The 21,408-nt window shown below is 38.3% G+C and overlaps 1 protein-coding gene across 3 annotated transcripts in view; it reads right to left on the bottom strand.

The window, feature by feature from the left end:
- Nucleotides 1–21,408, bottom strand: part of ap4e1 (adaptor related protein complex 4 subunit epsilon 1) — a 65,741-nt gene that overhangs the window by 19,034 nt on the left and 25,299 nt on the right. For all 3 annotated transcript variants that reach the window (XR_011955897.1, XM_072565091.1, XM_072565092.1), the window contains 10 exons: nucleotides 19,346–19,419; nucleotides 17,357–17,479; nucleotides 17,142–17,251; nucleotides 16,672–16,811; nucleotides 15,365–15,477; nucleotides 14,806–14,924; nucleotides 11,284–11,586; nucleotides 10,246–10,360; nucleotides 4,665–4,800; nucleotides 1,376–1,610 (listed from right to left, as the gene is read on the bottom strand). Coding sequence is in view for 2 of the 3 variants with exons in the window: in XM_072565091.1 (XP_072421192.1) it covers nucleotides 1,376–1,610; nucleotides 4,665–4,800; nucleotides 10,246–10,360; nucleotides 11,284–11,586; nucleotides 14,806–14,924; nucleotides 15,365–15,477; nucleotides 16,672–16,811; nucleotides 17,142–17,251; nucleotides 17,357–17,479; nucleotides 19,346–19,419 (1,468 nt within the window). In the remaining variant the exon portion in view is untranslated. The remainder of the gene's footprint in view (nucleotides 1–1,375; nucleotides 1,611–4,664; nucleotides 4,801–10,245; nucleotides 10,361–11,283; nucleotides 11,587–14,805; nucleotides 14,925–15,364; nucleotides 15,478–16,671; nucleotides 16,812–17,141; nucleotides 17,252–17,356; nucleotides 17,480–19,345; nucleotides 19,420–21,408) is intronic.

Genomic DNA, 21,408 nt, shown 5'->3' with positions numbered 1-21,408 from the left:
GCGCTCCAGGCCACGAGCGGAGCGGGACCGGCGCTCCAGGCCACGAGCGGAGCGGGACCGGCGCTCCAGGCCACGAGCAGAGCGGGACCGGCGCTCCAGGCCACGAGCAGAGCGGGACCGGCGCTCCAGGCCACAAGCGGAGCGGGACCGGCGCTCCAGGCCACAAGCGGAGCGGGACCGGCGCTCCAGGCCACAAGCGGAGCGGGACCGGCGCTCCAGGCCACAAGCGGAGCGGGACCGGCGCTCCAGGCCACAAGCGGAGCGGGACCGGCGCTCCAGGCCACAAGCGGAGCGGGACCGGCGCTCCAGGCCCCGAGCGGAGTGGGCTCAGTGCTCCGGACCCTGAGCCAGCCCAGCAGCACAGACTCATGGCAGTGACGGAGGCAAGTTCAGGATCACAGCAGCTTCTGCATTGTTGAGGCGATCCTAGCGCCAACTCAACTTCAAGTTCAGCTTGACGCCTTTTGGCTGCTTTAGGTGAGGAAGAGCTTCCAATAGGCTGCAGTAACAGAGAATGTGGTGTGGATCTGGCTGATTCTTGTGGTTGCATCCTGGTGGGTTCTTTGACTCAGCTGCTTCAGCAGCTGCTAAAGGCAAGGTGGGTTCAGGCCCAGGATTCCAATGGCCCAGGTTTCCTTAAGGCTTCTGCAGCATCTTCACAATGACGTGGTTCGTCTGGTCCAGCCTGGGAGACTTTCGGCGGTTTGGTGGCGACCTGGTTGGCTGTTTTTGTCAGGGTTGGTCTGGGTCTTTTTGTCGTGGCTTCAGTCAGTGACTGACTCCATGCAGCCTTTCCTTCGGCAACGTGGTGGGTCCAGCCTGGGATTCCAACACAGGACTGGCTCCTCAAGCCCAGAGCCGAGAAATGGACTACGCTGACTTTGTCTTAAATTCTCTTATTAAATTTTTTTTTTCTTGGTTATATTATCATGGAAGAACTATTATTCTGAACTTATTTCTTTATTTTTCTAATTTATTACTATGATTTGTACATTTGAAGGCCTGTATTGCTGAACTTTTTTATTTTTCTATTTATGTTTTCCTAAGAATTTGTTCTCAAGAATTTGTATCTAGGTACCTTTGTTACTAAGATGGCGTCAGAAGTAGCAACTTGTAAACATTTCATTGTACTCGTGAGTATGTGACAACAAAGCTAATTCAATTCAATATTGTTCAAAAGTTGTACAAATGCTGATAATTCACCTCCTAGAAGTCTTAAGTGCAGATCATTTATAGCATGCATTATAAAAAGCAACCCAGAGACAGACACATGACAATTCTTTTAAACAGTGATACCAATGAGGCTTTTGTAATTCATGCTTAGAGAACAATTCTACTTGTGAAACTGTCGACAAACATGTTAACATTCACTTACCAGACTGACTAAATTGTTGGATCCCAACCCAACAAACAGTGAGGATGCCAACTGCTGCTTTTCCTGTTCTTCTTCAGAAACAGTTGCAGTTCTTTCAGTTTTGGAGGAGGTGTCTGTAGTTGTTTCACTTTCAGAACCGAGACTTGCTAAAGCTTCTACTTTGGACTCCCTCTTCCGAAGGTAGCCCTCCTTGCCCCACACTTTCTTCACTCCATCCAGCTTAAGACTATTTGAACTAAATGAAACAGGTTCACAATTCAATACATTTTATCCAAACACTGGCTGAAGCAGTCTTATTCAACCATGTTAGAAATCAGTATTGTAGGCATTTAATTGCTTTGATTTAAAAAAAACAAACAGAATTCTCAACATTTTTAGACAATGTTTCCTCTAAACAGCTTGCCACACAGCAACTGAAAATGGGCTATGCACAGGTTGGGCACACAGGTTGCACATGTGTGGCTGCACAAGAAGATTTAAACACTTAAGTACACAGATTACTACGGATTTGCATAATGGAGAACAATTAATATTTGTAAGTACTGGTTGAAAGCTATTTGTCAGCCTTGGTTCAGTGTAAGCACTTCTGCTTTTATTAGGAGGTCATGGGTTCAAGATCTACTCCAGAAACCTAAGCACTCACTTCTAAGTGAACACTCGAGTGCAGCATTGACAGCATCCTTTGGATCAGACTTGAAGCCAAGATACATCAGCTTGTAAAAGCAAATACACAAGGTCCTAAGACACTATTCAAAATGGTGCATGAAAGTTCACCTGATGCTTTGGCCTAATCCTTCAACCACGATCACAAATAATAAGCTGTGCTGTTGTAAATCACACTGAAGTTTGTGGAATGTTTACATAAATTACACTTCCCATAGACTGACTGTTATATTTACCTATGAGATGCAGTTAGATTAGATTAGATTACTTACAGTGTGGAAACAGGCCCTTTGGCCCAACAAGTCCACACCGACCCTCCAAAGCGCAACCCACCCAGACCCATTCCCTTACATTTACCCCTTACGGGCAATTTAGCATGGCCAATTCACCTAACTTGCACATTTTTGGATTGTGGGAGAAAACTGGAGCACCCGGAGGAAACCCGCACAGACACCGAGGAGGCAGGAATTGAACCCGGGTCTCTGGCGCTGTGAGGCAGCACTGCTAACCACTGTGCCACCCTGCTGCCCTGATTGCACTTTGAAATATTCCAATGAATTACTTAGAAAATACTTTACAGCCAAAGAACGCAGGAGGCCATATAACAGGTACATTCTCTTTCAATGCATTCTCAATTTACACTGCTCTTTTGCAATGTCGCATCATTAGGGTAAATAAAGTAGATGAACAATTGCTCCCAGATTTTTGTCAGGATCACTTCTAAGGCAAATAGAAGTGTGACAATACTCAGTAACAATTCTTCATACAATTACCTTACCATTTGCAAATGCCTGTCCTTCATTCAGCAGTTATCCACAATCAGGAGACCAGAAATAGATCAGAATCAAGGGAATGAAACCTTAGTTAAAACCTTACTTAATTAGAATTTCCAATGGAAATTAGCTATAATTACCTTTATTATGCATTTGTAATTGCTTATTATGCAGTCTTTTCACCTTCAAATAATTCTTAACTTATTTATAATAACTTAAAATGATCAGTATGTAACTGTTAAAGTACAGAAATTAGGCTAATGAGATCAAAGGACCTGTTTTCTTAAGATTGACATTTTTTATACATTTGAGATACGTTTGGAGTACTGTGCATAATTCTAGTTGCCCTGCTATCAGATAAGATCCTTACAAGGATGTTAGCAGGACTGAAGGGTTGAGTTATAAGGAGAGGCTGAGACCTTTTTTCACTGGAGTGTAAGAGGTTGAGGGATGACCTTAGAGAGATTTATAAAATCATGAGGGGCATAGATAAAGCGAATAGCAAAGGTCTTTTCCCTAAAGTAGAAATACTCAAAACTAGAAGTCATATATTTTAAGGTGAGAGGGGAAAGATTTAAAAGGGATCTGAGCAGCAACATTTCCCACAGAGATGGTGGTTCATATGTGGAATAAACTGCCAGAGGAAGTGGGAGGTGAGATACAGTTAAAATATTTAAAAGATATTTGGACAGCTTCATGAATAGGAAAGATTTAGAGGGATGTGAGCCAAACAAAAGCACGTGGGACGAGTTTAGTTTGGGAAATTTGTTCGGTATGGATGAGTTGAACTGAAGGGTCTGTTTCAATGCTGAATAACTCTATGACGTGAATACTTACATACTGCATCTTTCTTGACTTACATAATTGCAACAGTAAAGTTTGTTTTGAAAGCTTAAAATGTATTAAATGGTCTCAAAACCTCAGTTTTTAAACATGCAATTCACCTGCAAACAAATCACATGAAGGCTGTGCAGGATAGCTGCAACTGCTACGTACTGGTAAGCTTCAGGTTCAAAACGGTAATTTCATTTTTTTTTTAAACACACAGGCAATTAGAATCAGAAAGCTGAGAGTTCAGGACCATTTCAGAGAACCGACTACATGATCTAGATTAGCACTTCAATGCAGAAGTGTTGCATTGCTGGGAATGATAGCTTTTATCAGCAGTCATTAAACCCTCTCTCGCAACAAAAAAGATCCCATTGTACTATCTCAAGAGCTGAATGGCATGTATGCCAATTGTGTAGCTCTCAAGTAACATTAGAACAGATCATTTAGTTATTGTATTGTTGCGGTTTAATGTAATATTGCCGTGTCAGAATTGGTTGCCTCATTCACCCACATTCTAACAGTGGCTACATTTCAAAAGCATTTTATTTGCTTGTACAGCACTTCAAAACATCCTGAAGTGGAAAAGGGAGCTAAATAAACACTAGTCCATTGATTTCCAACAAGAAAATGTTGCAACTGTTTGCAAGTAATTAAACTGTGGGTGATTAAAATTACATGCAGGTAGTTACAATCTTTGCACCTTCAAATTGAGTAAAGAATAGATTGGAAAACAGGCATGAATATTCCAAAGGATGATTCCAGTATCTTATGGCAGTCTCTTCACAAATAACTGAAGACTATATGAATGCCGCTGTGAAGATGAGTGAGTCCAACACTTTTGTTCAAAAACTAATGCTGGTTGTATCTCAATCCTAAAAATTTGGAAATATATCTATTTTGCACTGCAAACAATAACCATAGAAAAGGCTACATCTACATAATGGACCTAATACTATAACTTATCAAACAAGTAGAATTCATGCTTTCATCGGCTGGTAACTACTGAAACAGTTTAAACTTACTCTTTTATTCCAGCTTCTGTGCTGTTACAAGAAATCTCAGAACCGATGGATAATCCTGCTGGTGACTGCCTTCCAGTAACACTGGAGGCTTGTGGGCTTGTAACAAAAGCTAGTCCATATGGCTCAAAGTTCAACACTGCAGCAAAATAAAGTTGGTTGTTTTGATTTTGTGTAATAAATCTTTAAACATATAAACCTGAGTTAAGTTAAATTGTTTAGAACAAACAAAAATCCACACTTACTCTTCTTACAGGAAACATTTAAATACTAGTTAATATAGTCACAAAGAAGCAACTATATCTTCTAATATTATCCCTTTTAGCTCCACTTTACCACTTGGTGGTGCTCTCTCTCAGTGAAATGCATTTACTGAATAATGAATGTAATCTAGATGAAATGTGTTACGTCATAAATGGGGAATCTGAGCCTCACAAACACCAGCTCCAATGTTCTTTCTCTTCAACAGTAAAGTTTAAAGATAGATAAAGAAAGACTCAACAACAGAGAAAGAAATGTGTTGAATTAAAGACCAGAAAGATACCAAAAGATACCAATAGAGAAAGGAAGAGTCAAATAAAGAAAACAACAAAAGGTTTTAGAAAATATGTGCCAAGTTTTTAAAAACTCAATTTACTTACTACCTATGGAAGTGACCTGCCAGTTTGGTGTCTCCAAATGTTGAATGGAATGACAGGACTATAAGTCATTTCCGTAATACAGTGCTTCCAACTTGAATTGCCAGCTATAAGATTATTTTGCATTAATGGTACAAATCCTCCAATCTTATGACTCACTATGGACTCACAGAATGATGTTGTTTATCAATTTTCACAAGGCTAACCGAGCAAACTGGGACAATTGTTTTGGGGGGGCGCAAATTACTATTTAATTAAAGCACTAACAACAAGCAAAGTCCATTCGCCATTACTTTCCAGCAATTTCTGGGCCATTAGTTTGATATAGTGCAGTCTGTTTGTCCAAATATTTGATAATTAGCTCCCCAAACACAGCCAAGTCCCATTCTTACTGAAGTATTTCAATAGGATTAACAGAAACAGTATGTTATTCTTCAGGAAGACCATCCTTTCATGTGAATGAAGACAAATATGAAAAGGTGCTGTAATATTAACAAGGCTAATAATTTCTCTCCTTCCCAAATTAGATAAAATAAAACCAATATGGTCAAGGAGAATATATCCACACTGGGTCTGCACAATAATTATGATACCAATTTGGTTTCCTTTAAACAGGATGTTAGACTAAGGCAAAAAAGGAGAGAATTATCCTGATCTTTGGTCAATAGAGCATTTAAATTTGGAAAAGCTAACCTACGGCCTCAAAACAAAATAAACAGTCATACAATACATTAAAGAATTGGTATAAATGACCACGAAATCCAAGGAAAGGAAACTTAAGAACCCCACATCTTTGGTTACAGTTAAACTAATCTTTAACAGCAGACACATTTTGTAAGGTTTTCAACATTTTCCCAGCCTTGTAACCGACAGATAGTTAAGCATTAAGTTGGCATCATTAGAGTGCAAACTTAAAACTGGTAATGAATCTTAAATTATCTGTCAAATGAGCACTATTCAAAACAGGATAAAAGCAATCTCCCAATCCTAGAATGAAAATCATAGAATCCCTAGTGTGGAAACAGGCATTTTGGACCATCGAGTCCACACTGACCCTCCAAGGAGCATCCCACCCAAACCCAATCCCCTACTCTATCCCTATAATTCTTCATTTCCCACAGCTAATCCACCAAGCCTACACATACCTGGACACTGAGCAATTTAGCATGGCCAATCTATCCAACCCGCACATCTCTGTACTGTCAAAAAGATGAAAGTCTAATTTTACTAACAGCATTAAGCAGACCTAATTAACACTGCTCCTCTTTGAATAATATCAAACAAACAACTGTTATTGCTCAGTGTTGTCTGTAAGATATACGATGGTTTCACAGAAAAGGGGCTAAGGTTGACACATGTAACAGTCCCAAAAAAAACAGCATTTATTTTGCTGTTTAGCTACATGTTCTTCTCTGTCCCCAGCTCAAAGGAAACTGAGTGGTGACAAGCATCTAAAGGTTGATCTGTGGTCTGCAGATGCATAATGTCATACAACCAAGGATAGTTGTAAACAAAGAGTGACTAGGTTGCATACTGAAGACACCAATATGGGCTAAACGGCTTGGGAAGAAAGCAAATTACTCAAATGTCAAAAAACAAACTTCACCATTATCTAGACAAAGCATTTATTAGCTGGGGATGGGTTTAGGTCTTAAGCTACTAAGCAATTTCTTTAAAACAAATCATTGTTTGAAAAGATTGCTTTACTGCTGAGTCACATACTGATTTCAAGGACCCTTATATAATTGACTAAAGGTTTTAAGTCAGAAACTTATTAAAGTGGATTAAATTAAATGTCATTAGTAAGCTTAGCTGTGCATCAGCTTTTCATATGAGTCATAACTAACCCCCAGAAGTCAGTCCTCCCTCTCAAAGCAATCTCTGATTTAATTTTTCAAAATAACACCATTATATAAGGTGAGAGGAGAAAGATTTATAAGGGACCTGAGGGACAACCTTTTCATACCTAGGGTGGTTCGTATGTGGAATGAACTGCCAGAGGAAGTGGTTGATGCAGGTACAGTTACAACATTCAAAAGACAATTGGACAGGTACGCGAACAGGAAAGGTTTAGAGGGATATGGGCCAAATGCGAGCAAACAGGACTAGTTTAGTTTGGGAAACTTGGTCAGCATGGATAAGTTGAAGGGTCTGTTTCCATGGTGTATGGCTCTACGATGCTACATAACAGCTTTAGCTAGGTACAACAAGATTCAACAGTTTACCCATGCACAGTATCACAACTGATCAATATAAATAACTAGTAAAATACATGAATCATCTCCAATAATACTTGATTTCCTATAATAGCTGCTAATAACCGTCAAACAGAAATTCCAAATTGACTGATCAGATACTTGGCATGGTCTTTGATCTTTCACATATTTTGTAAATGCAGAGTATAGAGATAGCACTTCTTACTACAGTGAGGCAATGGTGAACATACACTCTTCTTAATATAAACTATATCCAGAAATGGAGAAGTCAGACTATGTGGCAAGTTTAATTTATTGGGACCCACAAAATTCGATGACCTAAAGTTGACAGCATGTTCCAACTTCAGCTTTCATCTTACAACATACTTACAAGTATCAAATTTTGATTTGCACAATTGATCAAACTAAAATAACAATAAAAGATCAAAGAATATGAAACAATAATCTAATGTAGTTATCAAAGACTACTCCAATTTCCAAAGATACCAGCTCTGATCAGAGGGGAATTCAGAAACAATGGGCCACAATCCCAGATCGGGGAACAGTTCAGAACAGAAAGTCATGTCGGGGGATGAGGCAAAGAGAGCTCCAACCACATGCAGGAATGCAACCGTGGGAGTCTGGGAGGTCCAAGATTGCCTTCTTCAATCTCCAGCCGATACTTAGTTGTGTGAAGGTTACATTACTGGGCTAAATTGGACCACAACCCCAGCACCGTTGCCCAATGCAAACTTGTAACTAAAATTCAAATTAGGCTTCCGTTCACATACTGAAAACAGCAGGTTAAGACCAGACAGGATGGTAGAGCACTGGAATCGAACAGGGTAAGTAACCAACTTCATTTAACAAAGTCCCTAATGTTCAGTTTCTTCCAGACCCCAAGATATTCAATTAACTATTGCCATTTGAACAGGGTTTGATGAAGATGCAGTATCAAAAATTCTAATTATAAGGAAGTAAATACTTTACACATTTGCTTCCCACTACATAAAAGAATATTTCACAGCAAAGGGCTTGGATTGTCCAGACGATATTATAATTCTCCATGTTTCCTCTCCAGTCCAGCAGCTGTGTAAGCATCAATAACAGCTTTGCATTAGGAAATCATATCACAGTAAGTTATAACAAGTGCCAAAAAAAATCAAAATCTGTTGCACACTTTCAAACAATAACCAAACTGCTAATGGAGAAGTGGCAAAGATCCTAGTCCAAAGAACCATTCGTTCTACGCTTTTACTGCAACTTGACCAGTATTTCAGAAGCGCCTATTCATCATCCATAGGATTGATCAATAAACTGCTACAAATAGAGTGCTGCTAATCTTCTAAAGGTAAAAGATTTTGTTACACTATTTCCTATGCACACCTATATGCCAAAATAGCAAACCCCAGAAAACAGATGACTCAAAAGCAGTTCTAGTTTCATATATCTTGAGTGGTGGGTACACAGAACATTTCTATGCTTAGTATTAAAAAAAGAAAAATACTGTGGATTTTTATTTGCTTCCAGAGGAGGGAAAATAACTTCGGGACACAAAAGTTTGAAGAGGCAATCCAAATTGTTGACAGCAAATGAGGAGCACATTTTCAGTTGAATCCAGAGTTCTGCTTCCCTGGATAATTTAATATTACAAAGTGTGGATTTCATTTCATTACAAGGCTATATATATTGTAAAAATGAGAATCTAAAGCAAGGGAAAATCTCAATAGCAATATCAATCAATTACTTGAAGGTAGGGGGAGGCTGTGCTTCATAGTAATGTCAATGAACTCGTACTCCCGAGGCCCAATATATGGTTGCAAATCCCACCATGGCAGCTGGAAGAATTTAAATTCACTAATTTCTGGAACTGAAAGCTAGTCTCAGTAATGGTGGCCATAACACCATTGTCAATTGTGTTAAAAATCCATCTGACTCATTAACACGCTTCAGGGACAGTATCCCATCCTTACCTGGCCTACAGGTGAATCCAGGAGAAAGTGTAGATGGACAGTCAGAGTCAAAACACGTGGTGCTGGAAAGGCACAACAGGTCAGTCAGCATCCGAGGAGCTGGAGAGTTGACGTTTCAGGCATAAGCCCTTCATCAGGAATCGATGAAGGGCTAACGCCTGAAACATTGACTCTCCTGCTCCTCGGAAACTGCTTGAACTGCCGTGCTTTTGCCAGCGCCACACTGTTTTGACTCTACAGGTGAATCCAGTCCCATACCAAAATGGCTGACACTTAAATGCCCTCTGCAACGGCACAGCAAGCCACTCAGTTCAAAGGCAATGGAAGATGAGTAACAAGCACTGGCCTTGCCAGCAACACCCATATTCTGGGGAAGAAGACATTTTAAAAACCTGTTGCTGTAATTTTCTCCTTATCCGGAAAAGCATCCAATCGAATATCATTTTAAGAGAATCATTATAATCTCTTTACTACACAGTTTAAACAAGGCTCTGAAAATAGACATTAAGTTTGTCTCCTTGGATTCTAATGACTACTATAATACAAAATCAAGTTTTCTTTCATCAATGTTTTAAAAGTCAGCTTTTATTAGTGTCTCTTCCTGACTTTGGGAAATGCCTACTGATGATTTACTGCTTCATCAAAAAGCTCCCAGAGGTTGGACTTTCACTTTGAATTTAATTTAACGTACAAGCCTCTTATATCTCTTATGTTTAAATTTGTGCGTCAATCCCAATGCTCTATCAGCTCATCATTAAAGTGAAATTTTTTTCTTTACCTTTCTCTTGCGACAACTTCTCTTCCTGTCTTTGATGGTGTGGCTTATAAGGTGCAGCACCATGACCCAAAGCTTCAGCAACAAAACCATCAAGGAAAGATAATGAAGCATCGACCTATACAAGCAAACACAAGCTCAGTCATAGAATTACTGTCATACTCTTCTGATTGAAAGTTACATTTGCATATAGAATCGAGGGTTGGTTGGAATTTCACATTGTAAAATTCAAAATGTCACATTTAAATATCCCATTCTTACAAAGCTGATGTCAACTGATTCTGCAATCATCTTGTCACAGGTACCATTACCCTTATCCAGTATGTTTAACTTCCAACAGGAATAGCCAGATAATCACGAGGAGCATGAACCACAACCAATTCTATTCCAGAAACTGAAGGCAAATATTGGTAGCTTGCCTCAATGGACATCTTCACCTCTTAAACAAGATGACCAAAGGTTCTCAACTCACTGCAAGATATAAGGAAATAATCTTAGCAAGCACTGCATTACTGGAGGTGCTATCTCCCAGCTGGGACATTAAACCAAAGCTAGATTTGCCTCATAAAATGGGCTGTCCTCCCAACATATTCAGGAAATTTTTCTGTTGTCTTAAGCCCTGCATCAATACCACTGAAACAGATTATAAAAGCACTGATCTCATTATTGTACAGAAATTGTCTGTCATGGCTACAAACGTGACAATGGCATTTCAAAAGTAATTCCATAGCCATGGATCACTTTGAAACATACTTGGTGGGGAAAGGTGCTACATGAATATTTCTTCATGTGAAAACCTTATTGTTTTCTGCTAACATTGAGACTAAACCTGGGATCTTAATGAGCTATTTACAGTACTTCAGTTCTACACCAAGAACTACACATGAGAATTGAGCCAATTAGGAAGCTGGACACAGTTTTTAATTTAAATATAACATTCATTCTATTTCCAAAGATTAAACCATGTCTGGATTCTTTTAGCCCCATCAAAATCATTTTAATTTTGTAAAAGGAAAATTAAAATTGCTGCACAGAACTTACCACAATATCATCGCAACTTGCATCCAGAGGTAAAACTGTGTTCATTATTTCTCTGTTCTCAACAAGCTGCTTCAACTCAAAAGAGCATTGTCTTAAACAAGAATCCATTGAATTGCCATAGCTTTGCAGGACTTCAGGCAGTACTTTGACATTCAGTGTTAGACGAAAGAGTTTGGTAATTGCACTCAAGATCCAGGCTTTTGTCTCTGAGCTTACAGAACATTTCCCGAGTAAACAGTGCAGTTTTTCTATGATATCTTCTGGTTTGGTTTCTGTTTTGAGGTAGGAATACTCCCCCAGCACCTGATACATGTGTCAGACGAAAATATTTCAATCACTTAATGCCATCCATGTGAAATTACTTCCCATGATTTCTAAAAAGCAAAGATGCTTTTATTTTTAGGCTTGCAAATGTTTAATTATAGATAGTATTAAATCTCAAAACAAATAAATCGTTTAAAATACACAGACTGTGTTAAGCTTGTGCTCAAATCCTCAGCAACTGTCTCAACACAATTTTGTAAATCCCTATGCAATGTTGTGGACTAAAGTCCCTTGCATGTTGCATGAGCTAAGATAGGTAGGACACGCACATTTTTTTTTGACAGCTGCTCATAGTGAACAGTTAGACAACAAAAGGATCAGTGAAAGAAGATACAAACTTAGAATTATTCAAAAAACGTATCTAGATACTGGGTGAAGTGTGAAATCAGAGGAGGCCCAAGGCTGACTAGCATATAATGAAGTAATCAATCCCAGGCAGAGTATTATTACAACTGACATTGACATGATCTGGTTTAGAAAGGGGCAACTTTCCTGCTCCCAAGTTGCATCATCAAAAGCCATTGGTCAGGTGCTGGAAGACTGACGTGTGGTTAATGTTGTGCCACTGTTTAAAAAAGGGTGCAAAGGAAAAGCCAGAGAACTACAGACTGATGACAGTGGTGGCTAAGTTGTTGAGGGGGTTCTTAGAGACAGGATTTATATATATTTGGAAAGGCAAGGACTAATTAGGGACAGCCAACATGGCTTTGTGCATGGGAAATCATGTCTCACAAACTTGATTGAGTTTTTGAAGAGGTGACCAAGAAGATAGAGTGGCAGACTTTGTCTATATGGACTTCAGCAAGGCCTTCAACAAGGTTCTGCATGGTAGACTGGTTACTAAATTTAGATCACATGGGATCCAGGAAGAGCTAGCCAACTGAATACAAAATTAGCTTGATGGTAGGAGACAGAGGGTGGTGGTAGCGGGTTGTTATTCAGACCAGCGGTGTACCGAAAGGATTAATTCTGGGTTCACTTTTGTTTGTCATTTATTTAACCAATTTGGATGAGAATTTAAAAGGCATGCTTAGTAAGTTTGCGGATCACACCATAAAATTGGTGATATAGCGAACAGTGAACATGATCATCTAAGAGTACAATAGGGTCTTGATCAACTGGGCCAGTTGGCTGAGAAATGGTAGATGGAATTTAATAAATATGAGGGTCCTGAGGAGTGTTGTCAAACAGAGAGATCTCAGGGTGCTGGTACATAGCTCCTTGAAAGTTATGTCACAGACAGACAAGGTGGTGAAGAAGGTTTTGCACCCTTGCCTTCATCAGTCAGAGAACTGAATACAGGATTGGAACATTATGCAATGGCTGTACAAGACATTGGTAAGGCCACATTTGGAGAACTGCGTACAGTTCTGGTTGCCCTGTTACAGGAAGGATGTTATTAAACTGGAAAGGGTTCAATAAAGATGCCAAAAAGACTGGAGATTTTGAATTATAATGAGAGGCTGGATAGACTGGGACATTTTTTGCCCTGTTGTACAAGAAGCTGTGATCATATAAAGGTTTATAAAATCAGAAGGGGCATGGATAGGGTGAATAGCCAATGTAGGTAAGGGAGTCCAAAACTAGAGGACATAGGTTTAAGGTGAGAAGAGAAATGTATAAAAAGGGACCTGAGGGACAACTTTTTTACACAGAGGACGGTGTACAGTATATGGAATGAGCTGCCAGAGGAAGTAGTACAGGCAAGTACAAATACAACTATAACATGTAAAAGACATTTAGACAGGTTAAATGGATAGGAAAGGTTAGTGGCATATGGGACTAGATCAGTTTAGGAAACTTTGTCAGCATGGACAAGTTGCGCTGAAGGGTCAGTTTCTGTGCTGTACGACTATGACTCAAAGTCAGATGTTCATTCTGCTGCAGTCTCATGATTGAAGTCCAAGTAATATGATACCTTCATCAAGATAAATGCAACAATAACAAACAAGAATCAAATTCAATCCAACACTGCAATGAATATCAAACCTGATGCACAACCAGTGTCTATGAACAAGTAAAAAGATTGAGCAATTACTTGCTTAAGGCCTGTTACATCTATAATTTCAGTTCTGATAAAAGCTACATATCTGGAATATTAAGCTTCTTTTTCCATTGATGTTAGTCGACTTGCTCAGAACTCTCGGCGGTTTTTTGTTTTTATTTCTGACTTCAAACACCTTTTGTACAAAGGTGGAAGCTTTCATTTAAAAACATCACAAAAGGAAAGGAAAGGAAAGCAAATCTTAGCAGGACTTATACACTTAATGGTAAGGTCCTAGGGAATGTTGCTGAACAAAGAGACCTTGGAGTGCAGGTTCATAGCTCCTTGTAAGTGGAGTTGCAGATAGATAGGATAGTGAAGGCGACGTTTGGTATGCTTTCCTTTATTGGTCAGAGTATTGAGTACAGGAGTTGGGAGGTCATGTTGCAGCTGTACAGGACATTGGTTAGGCTGCTGTTGGAATATTGCGTGCAAATCTGGTCTCCTTCCTATCGGAAAGATGTTGTGAAACTTGAAAGGGTTCAGAAAAAATTTACAAGGATGTTGCCAGGGTTGGAGGATTTGAGCTACAGGGAGAGGCTGACCAGGTTGGTGCTGTATTCCCTGGAGCGGAGGCTGAGGGGTAACCTTATAGAGGCTTATAAAATCATGAGGGACATGGATGGGATAAATAGACAAAGTCTTTTCCCTGGAGTGGGGGAAGTCCAGAACCACAAGGGCAAGAGGGGAAAGATATAAAAGAGACCTAAGAGCAACTTTTTCACTCAGAAGGTGGTTGTGTATGGAATGAGCTGCCAGAGGAACTGATGGAGGCTAGTACAATAGCAACATTTAAATGGCATTTGGATGGGTATATGAATAGCAAGTGTGTGGAGGGATATTGGCCAGGTGCTGGCAGGTGGGACTAGATTGGGTTGGGATATCTGGTTGGCACGGACAGGTTGGACCAAAGGGTCTGTTTCCGTGCTGTATATCTATGACTCTAAATGATTCATGGGTGATGACAGGAAACCTAGTACGGTCTGTCGTAAGTCTGTACAAAACTTGTAATTATTTCATTGTCATTGGTAGCCACTTCTAACTGTTCAATTTCCCTGATAAATATTTCAGAACAGATTGATACCAAACCACATGCCTGAAAGAGCCCGACCCTAGCTACTTGCCTACTTCATTAATTTGAGTTTCAATCTTACCCAGCTCATAACCTGTAGGAATCGCTGAGGATATTGAACTTGATCTTTTTCCAAAAGTGCAAGATAAGAATTCACTGCATAAAGCCTCAGCTGCTTGTCTTCCACTTCATCATCAAATCCTAAACAGATTTAAAAGTATTGCATTTCAAACATTAGAACATGAGCCCAAAATATTGCTGACAAAATCAAACTTCAAGAATCATCTTTAAAAAATAATCTAGTTTACAACACAGCCAAATATATAAATTAAGATTGAAAGACATATTATAGTCAATAGCTATACTTACACTCCATACGCACTCACAATAACAAACCAAGACAGAAAAATAAGTCTTACAAAAATATTTTTCAAATGAGTTTGTTAATATGATCAAAGAGGTACATATAGAGTTGTCAGTAATGAACTAAATGGAATTACTAAGAAAATTCCCATTGTCACTTAAGAGGCATGACATTAAAAGAGCAATTACTGAAATGAAGTTACTATGGCACAGTTTAGAACTGTCCAAAAGTTATCTTTAATTATTTTTATTTATAGAGCATCTTGCTGTTTAATTACCCTCAGCCAGCAGCCTCAGGAAGTTGCTTGGGATATCTGACGGTATCATATCTCCACCAACTGCGAAAACTGCATTCATGGTTTGTACAAACCACTCATTGTTGGGAGCATATGTTTGTGGGTTGTCAAGGACAAAAACAAAACCAAAATAGAAACCAGTTTGGCATTATATTTTGAGAGTTAGAAATGAATAGGGTGCATTTTAATCTGATATTATTTAACATATTTTTTAAAAATGACATTTTTAAATGTCAATCTGAAATCATCACCATTACATCAACTCCCTTTTAATCCTTTTAGCAATAGGATTAGGTGGTGTTTTCATTTCATTCTCACAGCTACACTTTCACTGAGATTAGCTAATGATATAAGTGTTGATCTGCATTCTTGTGCCAGACACACGCATGGATGTCATTAACAACTCCAAAGTAGATGCTTTAATTAATCTACCAACTACAAACATATTTTAATTTCAGGGAAGCCTGAACAAGAACATAAGTGCAGTAAAATTTATTTAAATGTAACACTTCCATTTACTCTATAGAACACTTCTTTAGAAATGTGCCATTTATAATGTTTCAAATTTCTGCCAGCAATGCAAACTGTTAGGTAAGGTGTGAACTTTCAAGGATTTTTTTTTGCTACGCTATGTAATACAACCATCAAGGAATGCAAAATAATTCTTAAAGATGCAATAAACAACCAGAATCACACTGGAAAACCAAAGATAAAACGGACTTTTGTTTCAAAAATAGAATTTAATTTCATACCTATTTGCTTTCATACCCTAATTTCCCCTCCATTCAGTGCAGATTACAATCTGCCATAAAGTAGCTCAGGTCGTCACTTTGTGTATAACGATTAAGGCAGAAATAGAAGCCAAATGTATAAACTTAAATGCTACCACAACGCAAAACTTCATCTTGTCATTACATTGGGGTGGAACTACAGAATATGGAACAAACATGGGTTATGCATTTATTGTCCTACCTTGTCCCACTATCTCAAAAGCATTCATGACTGCATGAATTAAAGAGTTTTTCCATTCGCAAAATAAATGCCTCTAGTACTGTTTTCTACTTTGACTTATGGTTGAATAATAATTCAGTTCACATTTCACAAACATTTCCAACAGAATCAGAATTACAAACACCACTTTTCAACCAATGCCAGAATATTTTATTACCCAATCGCCATATTTTCAATCTCAGCAACTGTCTCATTCTAATTATGAAACAAAACAGTACTGCCCATTAGCTCATACAACACCATTATGTCTTGACTGATTTGCTGTGTTAGAAGGATATTTTTCAGCAAGTTCAGCTACTTTGCCAACCAAGCTGATGGTGACATATTCATCTTTGCTTTCTCTTAAGTACTCCAGCAGTTTTTGGACGATAACAGTTACATTCTGTGCATTTGTGATTCGGTAGAGCAATTCTAGAGTCTGTTGAAAGAGCACACCACAGAAGATAGGACAGTCAGATAAGCATGATTAAAATCAGGAAACACTCAAGCAAACTGTACAGATAGGGCAGCATTAATTGTACAAAGTTTGCATGCACTTCCCACTTCCCAGAATCAATATTCAACTGCAATTTGCAACCTATAGTGACTCTTAGTTAATTTTAAAAAAAATCCCTCCAAAGAAAATGCCAGTGACTAATATAATGGGCAACGGTAACATAGTAATGGATCTTCACATCAATTTTGAACAAGTACAACACTATCTCATTAGCGTTAGTATTCAAACAGCCTAGGTCAAAGTAACTCTTACCACTCGCTTTATAATTGGGTCAGAATGATCCAGGCACTCAATTATTGTCATTTGGTGCTGAAGAACAAGATTCAAATCTTGCTGAATTACGTATGTGAGGGCTTTTAACCCTAGAACACAAAAATAAAAAATATACACCTTCCAACATATGTATGTGTGTGTGTGTGTATATGCAAAATAAAAATATGACCAGTTATTTCATAGAATATCCTTACCCAGATACTTCAAGTTGTTTTTAGGTGATAAGATAAATTTTCCATTACACGTGGCTGCCTTCTCCATTAGATCTGCCTTTGGATGTACAGTATATACTGTTTGAATACACTCAAACAAAATTGCTGAAAAGATGTAAAGGAGAGGTTACTGCAATACGGAACTAACAGATACTTTTAGAATAGTGGTTCTGTATTGTAGTAATGCACAAATAAGAAAATATTGATAACACATTTTAAAATTTAATAAAGTGTAAATAAACAAAGATCAATATGTCAGAATCAATGTCATATTAGCAATCTTACTCTTCAGGTTACGAGAAATCAACAGAGAAACAAATGTGTGAAGTCCTAAATAAGGCAGTTCAAGTTCAGTCAAAATAAGTTATAAGGAATCCAAATGAACAATTTAAGTAAGACCAAAATGTTAATAACTTGCATAAATCAGTTACCACACAAAGCTTTTATAATTACATAATAACAATATAGAAGCAGCAGTAGGCAATGCAGCCTCTTGAGCCTACTCTGTCATTCTAGACTACAGTTGACCATCCACCTCACACCCTATGTTTATACTATTTTAATATATTTTGATGTCATTATTAACCTAAAATCTATCAATCTGTGACTTGAACTTACTTAATGATTGAACACCCTCAGTCCTCTAGTATATAGAATTCCGAAGACTCATCACCCTGTCAATGAAGAACTTTTTAAATGGCTTGTGTTTAATTCTGAGTGGGTCCCTGATTCTAGACCCCATAGTCAGGGAAAGACTTCACTGTATCTTCTCTATCTGGTCCTTTCAGAATTGTGTAAGTTTCTATGTGATAGCCTTCGTTCTTTTAAACTCCAGAGAATACAGGCCAAGTCGCTGTGCAGAGAAGGCTTGCACAAGTTATTGGAATACTGGCAGATAGTACTATTTTCTGACATTCACTTTACAAATGTTGATTAATGTGGAATAGTTCATATTGCATCACATGGACATACAAAATAGTCCATTGAGTAACAGTGAAATGTAAACGTCGGACTAAGCATTTAGAGCATCATAAGGGAGGCACATCTCACAGGCTACAAATATGCCAATGATCCACTGCTGAATGGGGGGGGGGGGGGTGGTGGAGAATTAAATCATTTTTTTCAATTAAAGCACCATTTCTTACAAAGTTTCAAGCACTCGCAGGTCAGGTACAACACTATACAGACACATTGTAATCACAAATTGTGCTTATCACAATTCTTAAACCTCCTAAACTATTTTATTGATTATGATAATTACCCCAACTATTATCACATCCCTAAATTGCAACTTTCCAATGCTAGTAAGTGAATTACAAACAACATCAACCTATGGGCAATATAACACAGTTATCCAACCTTGTTTTAAATAATGAAAAGCTTGCATTGATTATTGATTAAAATTCAAGATTACTGACTGAACTACTTCACACATGTAAGGAAACTAAAATGCCAGCGGGTTTATTTTTCTGCATTTCAACAGACAATGGTGCTGGTCTATGTGCAAGTTCTCAGTCACGACATCTCATTACACATAATGAGGCATTTCATTACAATACACAGAAGATTCAGATAACTGTATTTTTGATAAACAAAAATAATGACCAGAATGAAAATACAAAACTGCCAACTACTGAGTTTTTAATTCAATAATGGTTTGCAATCGAAACAGTTGGGCCACAGCAGAATAGCCCTTCCAGCTTCTTGGGTAGAAGGCACAATTACCCCAAATACTGGAGCAGCTCAGTAAGTTTTAAATTAGGGCTCTGGGATAGACTCTATGAACTCATGAATACAAAACATTCTTTCCAAACAAAGCAGTATGTCTGGGGGAAATATGTTCACTGGAAACCAACACTAACAATACGAACGATAACTCTTCACTATGTCTTAGTTTGAGAGTTGATCTACATGGATTTGGCTCCTTCAGATGACACAGAAATAAAACAAGCTGCACTTGCCAACAGTTACCATAAGTGATATTGTGGTTGATTTCAGCTCTTCGCAAAGACTCGTCCAGAACATCGTACATTTGCTCACTTGTTCTGTCCCAAAAAGAATAACAGCACATTTCAGACAGATTGCAAACTGAGATTAATAAATGCCATGGTAAATACATGAAAGAGAGAAAGATAAATAACAAAAGATTTGCAATTATGTATCACTTATCACAAACTCAAGATGTCTGAAAGCACTTTGCAGCAGTATTTTTAGGGAAACTGGATACCAATATATGCAGTTAGATCCCACACACAGCAATGCAGGTTAACTGCCCCTTAAACAGCAGTGTGGTTTAATTGTCCCTTAAACAGCAGTGTGGGTTAACTGCTACATAAACTTGTTTAGTCATACTCATTGAGGGATCAATATTGATGAATACACCATGCAATCTAAACTCCTTTCTTCAAATAAAATGGGGTTTACATCTGACTGATGTGAACCCCATTTTATGAGGCCTCAGTTTAATATCTCAACCAAAAGAGGGCATCTCTGACAAAACTGTGTCTCATCAGCACTGCAACAAAGTGTCAAGTTAGATTGTGCTCTCAAGTGACCGAAGAGAAAATTTGAATACAAGGCCATGTGACTCAGATGAGCACATGTCAGTGAACTAAGACTGACAGCTAACAATTAAATTATCAATAGAGATGGTTACACTAATACATCCAAGGTGGACTTCTTTCTGTACAATGTGCTCCTTTAATTAGCTTCCTTCTTGATGATGTCACCTTTTGCTGGTACAGAACATGGGTATTTCCCTAATATGTCATCCGAATAACTAAAGATCTCACGAAAGCCTAGAGAGCAAAAGCTGGTGAAATAATAGGAATCAAAGACAGGGGTTTCATTTCTATTGATTTTGTGTACAAATGATTATTACACAATCAGGCGAATGCAAATTTTTAAGTTATTGCCTTCCGGTGATAATTCACAGTTGAATTCATATATCAATGAAAAGTCAATTAATTTCTGAACCAAATCTGGCTAATATTTTCAAAGTAATCAGTTTCACCAATCATAAAGAGACTCTTTCTTTTCCAAAACAATGTATTGCTGTCTAAACCCAGAGCAGGTAGCTAAAACACGCTGCTCAAATCCACACACCGACAGAAATGGTGCTTAAATGTTCCCTCCTAGTTTTACACTAAAGTATTAAAAATTGTTAAACTTCAAAAAGACCCCGACTATTTATCAAATTATATCACCAACTTAGGTGGGCTCTGCATTTAACATAAAACTCACTTTTCAGTTACACAGTCTACTGTAACATGGTATTAGCAGACAATTCAAAGAAATGTAAAATTTGAGGATTCAGAAATAAATTTTAAGCACATTGTGATGATGCTACTGCCGCTCTTTAACAAGATTAAGATGATTTTTTTTTTCAGGAATCATAAAAGCACAGGCTCCAAAATGTCTGGGCGTGATCTACTTGAGGAAACTTTTAAGTTTTAAAAGAAACACTTGTACAATGAAAAGGGAGTGGCCAGTTCTACCAGCTCAACTTTTCTCTGAGTTTGGTTTGGGTTCAGAGCTGCTAGTCAGTCATTTGTGAGGCTGTTGGTCCAAGAAACAGCTACATGGAAGAAGGTGTTCCATGTTGAATCTGTCTTGCCATCTTTCTCTCTCACTCCCTCCCCACCCCCTAATAAGATCCTGTGTTTGGTTTGACTTTTTTGCCAAGGGGTGTTCATGGGGATTGTTGCAGGAAGTTGGAACAGCATCATTAAGTTGGGATGGTCTATTGGGTTTTTGGAAAGGTTAAGTTATTTAACATTCTATTCTCTTTTGTTTATGCTTCATTTGGTAATCTTGCAAATAAATTCTGTGTTGTTTAAAACAAAGTGGTTGGGCCAGCTGCATCCCCCCTGCAATATCACTGCACACCTGCTTAAAATAAATAGCAGAGTTAGGGCTACTTTCTTGAAACGTTTTGAGGGGGTCTGGCCTGGTCCATAACAACATCAGAACTTATTAAAGAAATTGCATATTGTTTTAATTTGGTGTACTAATGCCTCAGTGCTGCTCTCACT

Source organism: Chiloscyllium punctatum, chromosome 48, assembly GCF_047496795.1.
Source record: "Chiloscyllium punctatum isolate Juve2018m chromosome 48, sChiPun1.3, whole genome shotgun sequence".
Classification (NCBI taxonomy): Eukaryota; Metazoa; Chordata; class Chondrichthyes; order Orectolobiformes; family Hemiscylliidae; genus Chiloscyllium; species Chiloscyllium punctatum.
This window is presented reverse-complemented; position numbering and strand designations above follow the sequence as displayed.